The sequence below is a fragment of the Triticum aestivum genome, chromosome 1A (assembly GCF_018294505.1).
Source record: "Triticum aestivum cultivar Chinese Spring chromosome 1A, IWGSC CS RefSeq v2.1, whole genome shotgun sequence".
Classification (NCBI taxonomy): domain Eukaryota; kingdom Viridiplantae; phylum Streptophyta; class Magnoliopsida; order Poales; family Poaceae; genus Triticum; species Triticum aestivum.
Genome location: NC_057794.1, coordinates 322136144 through 322146782, shown reverse-complemented (window position 1 = coordinate 322146782; position 10639 = coordinate 322136144). Strand labels below are relative to the sequence as shown.

At 46.7% G+C, this 10639-nt stretch overlaps 1 protein-coding gene and 1 long non-coding RNA gene across 5 annotated transcripts; one reads left to right on the top strand and one right to left on the bottom strand.

Annotated features, from left to right (window-relative positions):
- Window positions 1-325: 325 nt before the first annotated feature.
- On the top strand, window positions 326-1601 carry LOC123123035 (formin-like protein 5). Of its 2 annotated transcripts, none has more exons than XM_044543484.1 (2): window positions 326-1049; window positions 1196-1601. In XM_044543484.1, exons 1-2 carry the CDS (start codon window positions 344-346, stop codon window positions 1519-1521), a joined length of 1032 nt encoding a protein of 343 aa, XP_044399419.1. In that variant the 5' UTR covers window positions 326-343; the 3' UTR covers window positions 1522-1601. The 2 variants fall into 2 exon arrangements, with proteins under 2 accessions (XP_044399419.1, XP_044399484.1); XM_044543549.1 differs by having other exon boundaries at window positions 326-1128.
- Window positions 1602-6863: 5262 nt separating this feature from the next.
- Window positions 6864-10639, bottom strand: LOC123048517 (uncharacterized). 3 transcript variants are annotated; one of them, XR_006423311.1, is made up of 5 exons: window positions 9938-10637; window positions 8237-8408; window positions 7505-7634; window positions 7295-7425; window positions 6864-7176 (listed from the first exon to the last, which is right to left on the bottom strand). It is a non-coding gene; the product is annotated as an uncharacterized lncRNA (long non-coding RNA). The 3 variants fall into 3 exon arrangements; XR_006423314.1 differs by having other exon boundaries at window positions 7299-7634; window positions 9938-10639; XR_006423310.1 differs by having other exon boundaries at window positions 7295-7634; window positions 9938-10636.

The following is a 10639-nucleotide window of genomic DNA, read 5'->3' as shown; positions in this document are numbered from 1 at the left end:
TTGACCCCTTGGACCCGCCAAAGAGCACTAGCCAACCTTCTGTCGCCTATTTAATCGGAATTTCCGATAGGTTTCAGTTGGCACCGAAGTGTGGAAAGTGCTTAGGTCAGCACGACTCGGTCTCACCGAGAGGTCTCATCCGATCTCACCGAAACACCTAAAGTTCAAACCTTTTGTATAGGCCGGTCTCACCTAGTGGTTTCACTCAGTCTCATCAAACTGTGCATAAATGTGTGGAACAGTTGGATTTTTGATGCATATATATATAGGGTGGGTCTATTCTAACAACACCCCTTAAAACGTTATTCTGCTAACACCTCTCCAACCAACCAGCGCAACAGAAATGAACTGCGAGCAGACCCACCGCCTCCTCCTGCCCACCTTCTTCCCCACCACCACACCACCACCACCACCCGGCACCCCACCAACCCACTCCTCCGGCGCCCCACCGCCCCCCATTCCCGCGACCTCCCACCACCCCCACCCCTCCGGCGCCCCATCGCCCCCCATTCCCGCGGCCCCGACTACCCCCACCCCTCCAGCGCGCCACCATCCCCCACTCTCCCCGCGCGCCACCATCCCCACTCCCCCCGGCGCGCCACCACCCAAACCCCTCCAACACGCCACCACCCCGCCCCCGCGCACCACCGACGACCGCCGCCCCACCCCATCCAACTCTCCACCGCCCCCTCCCCTCGGCCCCGCGCTGACAGTCGACGGATCCAACCCGCTGAGGTGCGGCGCTCCCCCACTGCCCCTACCTTCCTCTGCTTGCCACTGCTCTGGGTCACGGCCACCGCGTTCCACCACCACCAACACGGCAGCTGCGCGGCCCGCTCCCCATGGATCTACGCCCTCCTGCGCGTGGTGGCCGGATGGGAGGGTCGGCGAGGTCCAGCGTGCCGGAGATGGGAAAGGAGCGGCTCCACCGGCCTCCTATCGATCCCGCGACCTCCTCTGCCATCAAACTCGCCGGCCCACGTCCCCCTCCTTCCCCATATTTCCTCTACTCGTAGGTCGACTCAGCTACAGATTGCAGAGACACGCAGGACAGCCACCTCTCCCCATCCCCGGATCCGCTAGATCCCGAACACCCGTGAATGGTCGTGCCATGGCTCCTCGTCACACGTATTTCTCTGATCTGCAGCTCATTTGATTTTCTTTTGAAGCTCTCTGAATTTTGTTTTGCATTCAGTGAGATTCATGGGCACTTGCCGCGCCGCGCCTTGTCCTGCTGCTTTGTCCAAGGTGAGGACGGGCTCAATCGCTGCCGAGAACCAGCCCCTCCTCACCGGTCGGCCGGTCTCCAAGTTGTGGAGGCGCGCGACGGCACTCTCTCTCTCTCCCTTTTGCAATGCACGGCGGCAACAACGCCTCGTGCAGTTTAGAAATTGCTTGTTTTCCTGCTTCTTTCTTTTCCTTCGGATGCAGTTCGCCATGGCCTCGCATGCGGCCCGGTGTCACGGCCGTTTTAGTGTGCGCCCGCTCCAGGAGCACCCCTGTGCTTCGATCCATCCCTAATGTTGTTCCTGATGTACTTCACATTTGTTTAGTTCGGTTCTTTTTGACTTGGGAAAGAAAAATCTCCAATGGGTGCGGTACACTGTTAGGTTTGGTCTAGTTCGGCTGTGTGCATTCCTCCATGTCCTGCATGGCAAAAAAAATGGTAATTCAAAAGTGCACTGAATTAAAACTTGTAGTGCACTGACCTCGCCTCCGCAATCCGGTTAAAAAAGGGATGCAGTTTTGAAAAACAGTAATGTGGTTCCCTTTGCAAACTGTTGTGGTACACTAACATTGACCATGTGGTCCACTTAATTAAAACTTGTAGTGCACTGACCTCGCCTCCGCAATCCGGTTAAAAAAAGGATGCACTTTTGAAAAAACAGTAATGTGGTTCCCTTTGCAAACTGTTGTGGTACACTAAACATTGACCATGTGGTCCACTTAATCCTATGAAAGAAAGATAGAAAATGGCAAAATTCATACGATTCGCTTAGACTCGTGTATGAAGTGCAAAATGTTTTCACATGTCTCAAAATTTAGTCGACCACATCAACACTTGCAGTGTGTTTGGTCCTCCGATGTCGTTCACTTTTAAGAGTGATGCTGTTCACCTGCGCCCAACATGAAAGTGCGATCTTTTTAAACGAAACAAGATAGCAATGAGGTTCACTTCGTCATATGTCACGTTTCATTTTGCCCGTCTCTGCAGTCCACTCGTTCATAAAAATTGTTGGAAAAAAAAGACAACAAAAACTCGTATGAGAAAAACCACTCTTGTTCATAAAAAATGTTGAAAAAAAAAGACAACAAAAACTCGTATGAGAAAAATTACGTACAACAAAAGAAATTATGCAACTCGCTTGCCCGTTCGATACAGTGCGGTTTTTGTTCTGAAGCAGTGTGGTCGGCCGTACGATGTTATTCATCCCGTAAGTGCAAAAAAATTGTTACGGAAGCGGAAAAAAGTAATGCGGTTCACTTCTTGAAAGTGTTGTGGTTCATTTACACCCGATGTGAAGTGCACTCTACTTTCTCGTCCTTGAAAAAAATACGTTTGAATAAAAGAAACCATGCAGTTCTTTTACCCGTCGGATACAGTGTGATTTTTTGTCCGATGCAATGCGGTTTTCAGTCGGATGAAGTACCCACGTCGATTTGGGTCTTGCGAAAAACAGAGTGTCCGCATTTCGGTAAATTAAAAATTCCTCTTAAATCGTAAAGAATTAGAGAGTGTTCTACATGAAAAAGTTGCGCCTCGTCGATATATTTTCAACGGTGTATCTTTTGAATCATTTCGACCAGCGGTTTGTAAAAGTTTCGCGAAAAACGGCCGCTGCCACTTGTCGTCCGCCGCACAATTTTTAAAATTAACTTAAAACCGTAAAGAATCTCAAAAACATTTCAACATATGAAAGTTGCGCCTTGTCCGTAGCTTTCCGACGACGTATTACACGCCTCGTTTCGACAAACGGTTCAAAAACCAGAGCGAAAACAGTACCGAAAATTGCAAAAATTTCAAAAAAAACATAATTCCACGATTTAGTAAAATTGAAACTGCTCTTAAACCGTAACGAATTAGAGAAAATAATAGATATGAAAAAGATGCGCCTCGGCGATATCTTTCCAACGGCGTATCATTTGATTTATTCCGATGAGTGGTTTAGAAAAAATCACAAAAATACGCTTGTTGTCACTTGTTGTGGGCCGCATCGTTTTCAAAACTGCTCTTAAAACCCGAGGAATCTCGAAAAAGTGTTCAACATGTCGAACATGCGCCTAATCCATAGCTTTCCAACAGTATATTATACGCCTCATTCCGATAAACGGTTAAAAAATTAGAGCGAAAACAGCATCGAAAAAACACGGCGTGCAGTTTTTTTGCGACAGGAAGTTCACTCGCGTGAGTACTGCAGCACACTTGGTTCAAACAATGACGTGCACTTGCGTTGAACGTGCAGTGTGAAAGTGTTATCAGAATAGTTATTCTGCTAATATTAGCAGAATATATATATATGGTCGCGCTATTCGTCACCCTGGGTGAAGAATTGTTATTCTTCACCCCAGCCGTACCATGCGCCCTCACGCAGCAGCCAAGCCACGGTTGAAAGGTCGTGGGGTAATTTACCTCATGCATGTGGTAAGATTACAACGTTGCCTCAAGAAAAGGTCTCACGGTCAAGAAGGATCGTAAGAGAAATATGAGCGTGAGGTAAAATTACTACACACCTTACGTCGTGGAGGCCAAGATGGCCGCACCAAATGCACCAGCTGAAAAACAAAGGCTGCCGTAAAATTACGTCAATGAATTATGGTTGCAGGTGAAAAAATATCTGGTTGTATTCCTAGTTTTTTTTAGATAAGACTGGGTTCTTCTCTTTTTTTTTATAAGGGAAAGACTGGGTTCTTCGTAAAGTACACTAGACTACATTACGTGATTTCCTTCATTTTTTTCTAATTTTTTTAGAAAAGGAGGATGACCCCCGGCCTCTGCATCTGGGAGATGCATACGGCCACTTTATTGATTATTCTCGAGGACCGTACAAAGTGTTACAACAATGTGTCTGAATCCATCATCTTGGCAACATATGCCGCTACTCCTATCCAAAATGATTAGGGTGCTAGCTGGGCCACTACCCAAACCACTCACCTAAGCCTAACATCAAAAGCCGGAAGCCGAAACTCATTCAGAAGCCCCAGCCGAGCCACATACCGGGTCTGGGGCACAATCCGGTCAGACGCACTCGTGTGTCGTCGCCGCCATCTTCCACAGGTCCGTCTTCAGATCATATTGAGGCTTCTACCTTGTCTGGCCACTCTGCCATCGACGTCACCATGACGCCAGACAGCTTCCTCCTCCTGCACGAGTCCATCTCCGCGCATCAGACGCCGAGTCTCCATAGCACCATGCCGCCGAGATCCGCCACCATCAATGTGAAAGATGAAGCACCGCTCCACCAGAGTCGCCGTCCTCTAGTCCATCGAGCCGTGTGCACCTCCAAGAATGACGCCCCCAGGGGGGAAACGACACCAGAGAGCCACCGTCATCCGATCTACTGATTTAGGGTTTCCCCCGGAGGTAGCAGAGAGTGGCCTTGAATCTCCACGACGATGCCTTCAGGAAGGGAACGATGCAGACAGCGTCGCCATCGCCGGCCTAGGCAATAGCCAATAGCAGGTTTTCACCCAGATCTGATCGAAGACCTCCATCTCTCGTACACGGGTCGCCGTCCGAGAAAGCCGCCGACGAGCAGGCGCCGGAGCAGTCCCGCCGCCGCTGCGCGCAGACCGGCTGACCACGTGGTTGCAGCCACCGCTGCAATCCACCTCTATGCAGAGCCCACGAGGACCTGCGCCGCCACCCCGCGACGCCCGCTACCGCCAGGGACCAAATCCGCGCGGATCTAGCCGGAGGCGTGCCGGCCCGCCACCGCCCGATCTGACCCGCCGCAGCCGCCGCAGCCGCGGCCGCCCACCAGGTCGCCGCCAAGGCAGGCCACCCGACGGAGTGCCGCCGCGCCGCTAGCCCCCGCCATAGGCTAGCGCCCCCGCTCGGGAAGCCGTCCCGCGCCGGCCATGACCATGGGCGGAGGGGAAAGGAAGGCCCCGCCGCCGCCCCGGCCGGCCTGGCTTCGCCCGGCGGCGCCACGGGGCGGCGGCGAGGGAGGTGGGCAGAGGAGGGAGGAGAGAGGCGGCGGCCGGGATGGGTTCCCCTCGGGGCGCCCACGGGAGCGCCACGGGGCTTTTTTTTCTATTATAAGTCTGAATTTGGACCCAAAAGTAGAACACCGATCTGGAAAAAGTCATTATTTATAGAACCATTGGTCTCAATGGTCTCAAATGTTTCCAGATATCAACTTGGCACTTTCATGAGTTACTGATTTTTTATATTATATCTAGACAGTTCGATTTTTGAACTCTAAATTCAAGCAATGATCTAAAAGAAGCACTTATCAAATTCTGGGCATGTATGTTAGTTTTGCGGTGTGGGGAGTCTGTTGCTTCATACTATGATGGGTTTTGTTTACCTAAGAACTTTAAAGAAAATTTTCAGTAAGTATGAGATAATTCGGAGAACAAATAAAAGAGTTGCAACCAGATGAAGAATACTACGTTAAGACTTCATCGAATATAACCAAGTTCGACATGGAAGAGAAACCGGCCAAAAGCCTACACAATCAACATGCTTGGGAAATTTCAAGATGAGTTGAAAACAACAATGTATTGTGCTGATATGCCAAGTAAAGCTGATGGTTCATTTATTAATTTTGATGTGTGGAGTTTCAAGACAAACAAACGTGAGCTAAGAGAACTAGTCAAAGGCACGTGCTTTGCACGCATAGTTTTGTATGATAAAAACTTGTATCTTTTCTTTGAGTGAGAAATAAACACTTGTATATTGAGTAGATATCACGGTATATATGTTTTCAAGATCTAAGAGCTATGCTAAACTTGCATAATATAGAAAGCAAATCACTTGCTCCGAGCAGGATTGTGTGCACCATAAAAGCTGAGGTTTTATTATATGTTGTTTCCTGAGTTCCACTGATGCATAGTTCCTGCGTTGTTTGGCTGTTTATGCAAGCTTATGGGTTATTTTATGCAACGAAATTCATCTAGGGCTAACAGATAATCATGTCTTGTCTTAGCTTGAGGTAGAGCTTATCTTGGAATGAAATAAAATGTTACACTTCTCGATGATGCATAATAAAACTTTAGCTAGCATCAGCGATGTATGTTATGTCCCGTTAATAGTGTTAAGTTAGTAGTATAGTGGCATGTAAAAAAACTCTTTTTTTGCGGGTGAAAAAAATAACTTAGTACTATAGTGTCTATTTCCCAAGTAACACATGAGTAATCACGTTCGAGTACAGTAAACGGCAAAACAAAATGCATGTGAGGTTGCAGCAGTTTCTAGACATATCTTGACTTCAGTAGGTGCTATCCAGATTCAACCGGGACTTTTTTTATTTGTTTATTTGGGTGGCAGAGTCAGGCATGTGAAGCAAGAAGCGGAGCGAATCCGGCAGCTCCTAGCCATCAGATCATGTCAGTGTTTGTTTGATGTACGGCAGTGATATACATGGGAGGAGAAATGAACGGTGGATTTTGAGCCAATGGTTGTTTGGGCGGAAAACCGTAAGATAGGGTGGTAAATCCAAATTCAAAACTGTTGCACTATAGTAGTAGAGATAGAGATGAATGGATATTTCTAATAAAGTATGGTGTTATGGTTGGCAAAAGATGTCAAGATGTAATAATGATGCAACACAATTAACCTTGCATAAATAATTTGTTGCAAACAGAAGACTGTAGAAAATGCTAAGCATTAATAAAGCAATTAGTATCCTTCTATTAACTGGAGTGCAAAAACTCAATTCCATTTTTGTAAGGAGAGGCCAAGTAGTTTTACATACTCCGTTGTACGTACAAAGGTATAACCAGATAAAGAAGATGCAAATCATTGGCCTAAGCTATAGTTTCAGTTAAGTCATTACTATACTTGTGGCTACCCGCAAACAAAACTAATATACTGGTGGCAGATGACATTCTAGTTAAAGACCCAAAACATGAAACGAGCATTCATTGTCTGATGGGATGTTCTATTGGACTGGATGCGTCATTATCACATCCAGGATGAGCCAACGTAATTTCTTGTCTCGTCATACGTAACTGAAAATGCAGATGAGAAGGCAATCAGAATACTGGATTTTATTTAAAAACAAGGAAGCCAGTGTGAAAAAGAACAATTGGCAACTAAAAGATAACCAACTAGGACAGGAGTACTTACTGACCACACATCATTTTAAGGCCATCATTTTCTCATTGGGGAGTCGCGTCACATGCTTGTGACAAGTTTTCGGAGTGATCTCTATGGTGCTTTGGTGTCTCGTCAAACACGGGCGGAGGTACATTATTAAACTACAAAAGAAAATGCATGCCATGTAAAAACAAGAACCCAAACAACAATTTTGGATTTCATTATTTCTATAAAGAGCACCAGTGAGCCATGTGCTGACTCTGCTGAGCAACCATAGTTTGAGCCCAGCATCTCAAAGATATTCAGACGCCTCCGATGGTTCTGCCACCATTAATTTCAGTGCCATCAACAGATGGGGTCAATGTTGTTCCTAAGAAAATAAAAATAGATGGGGTCAATGTTGTAACCTGACGGAATCCACGACCACCCACCTCAGTGCAAAAATTAGAGTGTTCCTAAGAAAAAAACATATATACTGTTATCTGCAAAAAAGCTAATCAGTAAATTGTAGGTGCATCTAATGAGGCCTAAACTCCAACCCATTCCAACAAATAAATTAAATTAATTCGGAAGCATGTAAATACTGAATGATTTCCCACAGGGCACTGAAACAAAACTCCATATCTTCATTGTGGACTGTGAAAAATCAAACTTAAATACTGTAAAGAACAAACCAAATATTCTCCCTACATACTTTACTTGTACCTGGCAAAATTTTAGCCATTTCGTAGCAGTTGATGCTTCCATGTCAAGGAGCACACATATTCTACACAAACACTGCTCTACACCTCTGCCCTGGCATGGATTGGAAGAAACAGCAGATCCAAATTTCCTAATCTAAAAAGACATCCAACAAAGCTACTTGGAGATACAAATAAACAAGAATTAGAGTGTTCCTAAGAAAAACCAATTACAGAGCATGCATGCAAAAATGCAAACACAAGCAAGCATATATTGTAAAATTCAAGTTACCTCATCGGGTAGGAGGTCTATTCTCGTGATCACTCCAGTCTGCAGCCTCCACAAAAACTGAACACCAATGTAGAAATTTGGGAAGAACATGACGAGGTGTAACAAACATGAAATTGATTGGAACTGAAAGCATTAGGATCAGGGTTGCTCGCGCCTCCTATGAGCTCCTCACCTGCACACACGCAACCAAAATAAACACAAAACCTCAGACAATGTCGTCGCCGTTAAGGGAGGTAGTGCCACCACGACAACCCACCGCAGCACCGCTGCGACAACTGAGATAAGAACAACATCATGGTACAACAACTGAGATTAGAAAATCGTTAACCCCCTCTAAAGAGAATGACAATATACTGATATATTTGGCATGCGCACGCAAATGTTAAGCCCAAATTAGAAGAACTTCCAATCAACCAAGAAGCTACAACAGGGACAGTACAACACATAACAAAGAATTTCGGTTTTATGTACCTGCAGCTAATTTTTTTTTGGTTTATGTACCTGCAGCTAAAAACAGGGAACGACTTAATGACAAAAAGGCATGTAAGCGTGAAATAGTAGTACAAAGATCAGCGAATGAGGAATAAAAGGCAAAGAAAGAAAGGGAGATGGAAGGTGGAAGGGACGGGAAATTGTATCTATGAGGCGAGAGGGAGGAAGTCACAGGGCTCGAGCTGGCTGTGGAGGATTAGAGGCCCAGATGCTGACCACCACAAATAGCGTCGGCTCCGCCTAAACATCAATGTGAGCATCCACCACAGCGCTGCCTTGATCACCCACCGTAGCACTGCCCGACACCGAGGCCAGCCGCCGCTCACCATGCTGCCCCGCCTGCCTGTCGATCGCCGCACCGACCACTCATCGTGGGAGTTGATGCATCCATTTTCACTGGAGTGAGAAACGAAATTCTGGAACTTTCCTATTCGCACTGTTCGTCTTGCTCGTTAGCTATGCAGATGATGGCTGCCATAGATTCACACGCTGACGTCGAGTGTACATGGATGCCGCTGCGCACATCGCGCCTTATGCCAGTCCAACATTTAATAAACCCCTTCCCAGTTGAAAGAGCACGTTCCTTTAGGACAAAATGGAGAATAAGTAATTTATTCCAAACCAATTTCGCAGTAGTAATTTGTGATGAAGACCATCTGCTGTCAAGTTTAAAGGATTAAATCAATTCACATGTGCTGGCAGCCAGAGAATCTAAGACACTAGAAACAAAGCAAGCAAGCATAAGGCGCGATGGATCCTTTCATACGCAGACACCGAGTAATTAGAGAAGGATTGATAAAATATTAGTTACTTATCCGGGATTGTTGCCCATATGAATTATTTTCGATATCAAGCATTGCCGTGAAATTAAGGATGTAAACTGAACATTGAGAAGGAGACTGACGCTAGATGGATCCTTTCATACGCAGACATGCTTAGCTTTGGCTGGACTAGTGAGGTAATAGCATCCGAATGCAGAGCTAACCACATTGGACTTCATAAACTACATGGCAGATGTATATACTCCCTCCGTCCAGAAATACTTGTCGGAGAAATGCAGAAAAATGAATGTATCTAGAACTAAAATACATCTAGATACATCCATTCCTCCGACGAGTATTTCCGGACGGAGGGAGTATAACATAAGATTCCAAAATTAGTAACTGTACAAAGATGAAACAAACAAGAGGATAATCGATCATGGCATACCTATCAATATATCACTGTTAAGCGTCTTCTTTGAGCACATTGTCAGTAGCAGTTCCCATTCAGACATTAAAACAAACACCTCGTGGGCAAGAAATGCCAAGTAGTTAGGCAAAGAATGAGATCCAAAGGGAATTACAGACATAAGCAGTGAAATTTTGGAAGCAATCAGATCAATAAAAAGATGCTACCTAGCAGGAGGAAGGGGGCTAGCAAAACAAGAAAGCGACATGGTGTAAGAGGAAGGGCATCATGCAAGGAGAAGGGCAGCGTGCTCGCTGTGTTATGTGTGTGAGAAAAAAGGGAGGAGCACGAACTTAAATACCGGTGGCGGCGCTGGATGCTCGTCCTTCTGCAGTCCGTGGCGACCGTGGTTGAACCAACGCCGCCGTGACCACCATTTGCAGCGCGGCCACGACCACCACTTGCAGTGCCGTCGCGACATCCAGGCCACACGCCTTCTCACAACGCTTCAGAATCCATTGCCGGCCATCTAACCCGCTGAGCACCATGCCGCCGACCAGCAAGCCAGCTGCGGCCTGCCATTCGCCGTCGAAACTGCCGCTCACCACTCACGCGCTGCTGAGGAACTGGCTGGGGACACGGGGTCGTGGCCTAGTGGCCTACCATTAAACGGTTTGTAACTTTCTGTTCGGGTAGCAGTGGACTCTGGCCCGGGTCAGCCCATGCGATCGGGGCGAGGGG

Coding starts and splice junctions, on each gene's coding strand:
- LOC123123035 (XM_044543484.1), top strand. CDS start 344: ATGAACTGCGAGCAGACCCACCGCCTCCTCCTGCCCACCTTCTTCCCC. Junction 1,050..1,195: donor CAGATTGCAGAGACACGCAG/GACAGCCACCTC, acceptor TTTTGCATTCAG/TGAGATTCATGGGCACTTGC.